The 5,302-nt window shown below is 38.4% G+C and overlaps 1 protein-coding gene across 3 annotated transcripts; it reads left to right on the top strand.

Moving 5' to 3' along the window:
* Nucleotides 1-1,614: 1,614 nt before the first annotated feature.
* On the top strand, nt 1,615-4,402 carry LOC104799159 (cytokinin riboside 5'-monophosphate phosphoribohydrolase LOG8-like). Of its 3 annotated transcripts, none has more exons than XM_010521542.1 (8): nt 1,615-1,641; nt 2,054-2,176; nt 2,650-2,747; nt 2,889-2,919; nt 3,245-3,344; nt 3,412-3,482; nt 3,572-3,715; nt 4,015-4,402. In XM_010521542.1, exons 1-8 carry the CDS (start codon nt 1,630-1,632, stop codon nt 4,120-4,122), a joined length of 687 nt encoding a protein of 228 aa, XP_010519844.1. In that variant the 5' UTR covers nt 1,615-1,629; the 3' UTR covers nt 4,123-4,402. The 3 variants fall into 3 exon arrangements, with proteins under 3 accessions (XP_010519844.1, XP_010519845.1, XP_010519846.1); XM_010521543.1 differs by lacking the exon at nt 1,615-1,641 and adding an exon at nt 1,678-1,698; XM_010521544.1 differs by lacking the exon at nt 1,615-1,641 and adding an exon at nt 1,761-1,957.
* The last annotated feature ends 900 nt before the right edge of the window (nt 4,403-5,302 follow it).

The raw sequence follows: 5,302 nt of genomic DNA, 5'->3' as shown, positions 1-5,302 counted from the left end.
TATATTTTAATTTTTTAATTGTAATTGATATGCACCAAAATTTTGATATTGTTTTTATAAAAATTGTTAAATAATAATTATTATTTATTTAGTTATTTATTTATTATTATTATTTATTAAATAGAAAAACCCGAAACCCGGCCCGAACCCGCCCGAAGCCCTATAGGGCCGGGCTCCGGGCCATCGATCATAGGCCCGGAAAATAAATGGGCAGGCCGGCCCGACCCGAAAAATTCAAAGCCCGAACTAAGCCCGGCCCGAACCCGGCCCGACCCGCCCATTTTACACCCCTATAGAATAGACCTATGGAATCCATGACATTTCTATATTATCCTTTGACTTAAGGAAACAAAATTAAATTGGCATTGGAAACCAAAGTAGGATTCTTTTATCTTTCCTTAAAACCCCAACAATTACTTTAATTTAGTTTTGTAATGTGAATTAGCTATTTAATGGTTCACCGTCTATATTCTTCTCGGAGTTGTGAAACCTAGCTTCAACGATATTTTGTCAAAAGTATGGAAGTTATCTATACCGACCAAAATTAAGGTCTTCCTGTAGATGACTCTCCATGGATGTCTATCCGTGCAATCACGTTTGATGACGCGATTGATTACAAAAGAATCACATTGTGTGATATGTAACTGTGCCGAGAAAACCATAAATCATGTTTTATTTGAGTGTCCTATTGCTAAACAAGTCTGGCAGATGAGAATTTCTTTTGGAAATGATGATGGTTTTCCGTTTAGTTCGATTTATACCAACATAGACTGGCTTTTCTCTCTAAGAAAAGGTACATAACGTGAAGTTCGTAATTTTTTAATATTTCCTTGGTATCTCTGGCGGATATGGAAGAACCGCAACGCACATATTTTTAATCAAAAGGAATATCGACCATTTGAGACAGTGGCAAAAATTAACGAAGACTATGCGGAGTGGCGAGCTACCACAGAGTGTAATGAAACACAAATAAATCTTACGAGTCGGGAAATTATCCCGTGGATAAATCCCCCGATGGCTATGGTGAAATGTAATGTGGATGGATCGTGGAAAGCTCAAGATGATTTTTGTGGTATGGGATGGTTACTAAGAGATCATGAGGGTAAAGTGATTTGTTGGGGTGCCCGAGCAATACGGGCTCCTGAATCCCCTACGGAGGTAGAATTTTCCGGACTATTATGGGCGATGAAATGCATGTTACAAAGAGGTTGTAGGTCTATGCGATTGGAGATGGATGCGAAAGAAGTTGTAGAAGAGATCAATAACAACAAGAAGTCGTTAAGTTGACAGATATATACTCAAGAAATTGAAGTGTTTTGGGAGAGGTTTCCGAGTATCAGTTTGGCTCATATACAAAGGACTAGTAATTCTCCGACTGATGCGATTGCGAAATTTGCATTGAATCGTAAATCTCTTTTTGAATTATATTCAAACTCTTGTCTTGAGTGGCTTTCTCGAATTGTAGCGAAGAATTGTCCTTCAACTTATTAATTTAATCTATTAATTTCCGTGAGAAAAAAAAAAGGAGTTGTGAAACCAAGATGAGATTTATTTTTTTTTCCATGTGTTTTAATTTTCAAAAAATTGAAACCCGACAGATAGGCGTCGGACGAGGGGAAGGAAGGAGCCATGGTGGCTCATGTGCGCTTCCTGTGTATTTTTTAAATTCTTCTTTTACGTGGGCACATACAAATGCACGTATGTAGACCCATATGTGTATATATACACACATGTGTGTGTACATGTATGTATACACATTTTTCACAGAAGCCTTGTAATACAGTTTCTATTCTTCCAAGTTGCAGCCCAGATTGGATTTTTCCTCTTTTACACTGAATTTTTTCCTCTCCCTTTTTGGCATTTCAAATTATTTTGGGCCATTTATTTCCATATATTTTGGGGGAGTTTGTTTCGGTATATTATATAATCGTCATCAAAGGCTTCGTCTTTTTGCCTGGTTTCTTTCGTTCTGGCCTCTGGGTTTCCCTCTGCTCTTTTTTTTTTGCGATTTTTTTTTTGTTTAATAGGTTTTGGAAATTGTGGGCATTTGTAGAGATTACCATTAATGGAGGAAACGCAGAGAACCAGATTCAAAAAAATCTGTGTTTTTTGTGGAAGCCACTCTGGTCGGAGAGAAGTTTTCAGTCAGGCTGCCATTGAACTTGGGAATGAACTGGTTCGGTTTTCCATTTCTCTGCTCTCTCTCTCCTTTTTTTTTTTTGTGATAAAGATTCAAACTTTTTTCTTTTCTGCTACTAAAGATACGAACTTTTCTGAATTTGGTAAATCTGAATGCAAAGTTTTTAGGTTTGCTTATTCGTCCGCATGATCTTGAGACGTGGGTTTTATGTTATTTCATGTTATCGTTTATGTTGCAAGTTTCTGGGGCAAAACTGTTTTGATTTCGTGGCATTAAGTTATGCCATTTGCCCTTTTTCCTTGTTTCCCACTCTTTGAATTCAATGTTGCGGTATAAAAAGTGCCAAAATTTCTGCAATTTTTCTCTGAAAACCCTGATTTATAGATGAATTTCTGGATGCAAACATGTCCATCGCTCTTCTTATGCCATCCCATGGTATTGGACTGGGGTTGTGTTCCGTTTCTGATGTTGTTATCATTGTCTCTTTGGTGGTGGGATTGTCCTTGCAGGTGAAGAGGAAGATAGACCTGGTCTACGGCGGAGGAAGCGTCGGTCTGATGGGTCTGATATCACGGCGAGTCCATGAAGGCGGTTGCCATGTTCTCGGGTCAGTTTTCACAGCCTCAAAGACCTCGTCTTTCACATACATCCCTTCATTCGACAATCAAGTCTGGATTGTGGAAGAGATACGTTTTACGTTTGATTTAAAGCTTCAATTTAAGATATTGCGTAATGTATATAAACGCAGGGTCATTCCAAAAGCTCTAATGCCTGTTGAGGTATGTATCCTCCATGAATTTTCTGTGAAAATCCTGAATGTTTTCTTGGAAAAGTTGGCATTTTTTCTAACTTTTCCTGGCCCACTGAGACAGAATCTTAGCTGGAACTTGAAGTGACTTTTGATAGATGTGTTTTGGACTGGAACTGGGCTGGTCCTTCATTTCATGTTTGACTGTGGCTTGTGCTGATATAGGAAAACGGATGAAACCTCTTAGGAGTTTAAGACACTGTCTTTGAAGGTTCTTGATCTAGTTGGATTCCCAGTAAAAACATCCGATTCTAAATGGATATGGTACCGACACTTATGACTCGGGTTTTCATTAGATATCAGGTGAGACTGTTGGAGAAGTAAGAGTTGTAGCAGACATGCACGAGCGCAAGGCTTCGATGGCCCGAGAAGCTGAAGCATTCATCGCACTTCCCGGTAACTATGTGAATGCCGAAATCCTTGCGGTTTCTAGTTCTTAAGGATCGTTGCTTCTTTGATCCAGGAGGTTATGGAACTATGGAGGAACTGCTGGAGATGATAACATGGGCACAACTCGGTATCCATAAGAAGACGGTATTATTCTTCGCGCCGTTCTTTTTCGCCAAAGTGAAGTTTGCGGAAGGAAATATGATTCGGGAAAATCTGCGTTGTCCTCTCTGCAGGTCGGTCTTTTGAACGTTGACGGGTACTACAACAGTTTGCTTGCGTTATTTGACACCGGTGTTGAAGAAGGTTTTATCGAGCCCGGTGCTCGTGATATCGTTCTTTCCGCCCCGACAGCCGAAGAACTCCTGGAGAAGATGGAGGTATGCAGACTTGTATGCGTAATCCTTTGCCTGCTTTACCTTTCCAACTTGCTTTCCTGGAAAATCATGGCCAAGAATCTGTAGAAATTCTGTCTCTCATCTTCTGGTCTTTGGTCATTAGTTCTGGTAACAGCAAAGAAGGAACACTTCGTAGCCCCCTTTCTTGTTTTTCATGTCCTGAAGACATTTGGAAACAGTTCGGTTTCATCGTGTGTCGTGTCTTCTGACAGATATCTATTGAATCAGAAATCGACGTTGTGACCGTTTTTTTTTCAAATTTAAACCTTTTCTGTTGGCAGCAATATACTCCTTCACACAAACAAGTTGCTCCTCATGAAAGCTGGAAGACGGAAAACTCGGAGGATAGCCAGAACACCAGAAGGCTCGATGAGATCGCGGGGCAGTAGCAGTAGTACCCGACGTGTCTTTTCGGGTTGAAACCTTTCGCACCATTGAACCAAATAAGCAAAAGCTTGGGACTTGCAGCAGCTGTAGAGTAGAGGGGTTATTGTTAGCTCTTTTGCTTGGGCTGAACTGAGAGACAGAGGTGAGGTGGGTATGTTTGTATGCAACTCTTTTTGAGTTTCGATGAACAAAAAACCTCTCTCCCTTGTTTTGTCCTAAACCTGCGGAATGAAAGGGGGTCTGTCCAAATTTCCGGACGAGGAAAGGCGAGGACTTTTAGTGTTTGGTGGGTGGAACTGAATCATTGTTATGAAAAATCTTTGTCAAAGGAGTGGTGGTGGTAAAAGAAATCGTTACCATTGTAATCAAATTTGGATAATTCAACCGGTGAAATGGAATTGCAAAACGTATATTTCAACACGAATTCGAATCTCGAATTTGGGAAGAGAATATATATTCTAAAATAGTTGACTCTCGTCTCCGAAATTAGTATATACCTCCTTGATCTAGATGTTCTGGTTAACAAAAAAGAAAATCATTATCATTGTTTTTTTTTTATTTGTTTTTCATTCACAAGTTTAAAAAGGAATTTTTTTTCCTTTGTGGGGTCCATTCCCCCTCTTTCTTCCCATATTTTTTTTCCATATTATTCGACATAATTACCTTATAAAATTACCATTTATATACATTGCATCTTTTGATTAAGTGAACATTTTATGACTTACTCTTAACATTTTGTTTTCTCCTCAAACATAAAATTCTGTGAAAATGTGATTTGTTAATCTGACTGCTAAAGCCAATCGATTTGACCGATTAAGATTTGACCATTGTGAAAATGTAATGATATATATGTGTAAGCATTACATATGTATACGATAAGTATGTGTACCTACGAATATATATGTGTGTATGTGTATTAAATGTTTATACGGTATTTGGTGTATATGTATGTGTACAAGTGTATATATGTATATAAATGTGTATGTGTGTGTATATGTTTATATGTATAGATAAGTATGTATATTTTTATGCGTGTGTTTTTGTATATTTTTTCTCTTTTTTGCTGACGTGTCAACTTTTTTACGACATATGTTGTTTTTTCGATTAGCCACGTCACCATACATACGGTGACAGTTTCTATGAAAAGTGGGAGTTTTTTTTGTTATAAGGTTGTATATTACT

This window comes from Tarenaya hassleriana, unplaced genomic scaffold (genome assembly GCF_000463585.1).
Source record: "Tarenaya hassleriana unplaced genomic scaffold, ASM46358v1 Cleome6, whole genome shotgun sequence".
Classification (NCBI taxonomy): domain Eukaryota; kingdom Viridiplantae; phylum Streptophyta; class Magnoliopsida; order Brassicales; family Cleomaceae; genus Tarenaya; species Tarenaya hassleriana.
The sequence above is the reverse complement of the archived record's forward strand: the minus strand, read 5'-3'. Positions and strand labels throughout refer to the sequence as shown.

Coding starts and splice junctions, on each gene's coding strand:
- LOC104799159 (XM_010521542.1), top strand. Junction 2,748..2,888: donor GGCGGTTGCCATGTTCTCGG/GTCAGTTTTCAC, acceptor ATATAAACGCAG/GGTCATTCCAAAAGCTCTAA. Junction 3,483..3,571: donor TCGGTATCCATAAGAAGACG/GTATTATTCTTC, acceptor TCCTCTCTGCAG/GTCGGTCTTTTGAACGTTGA.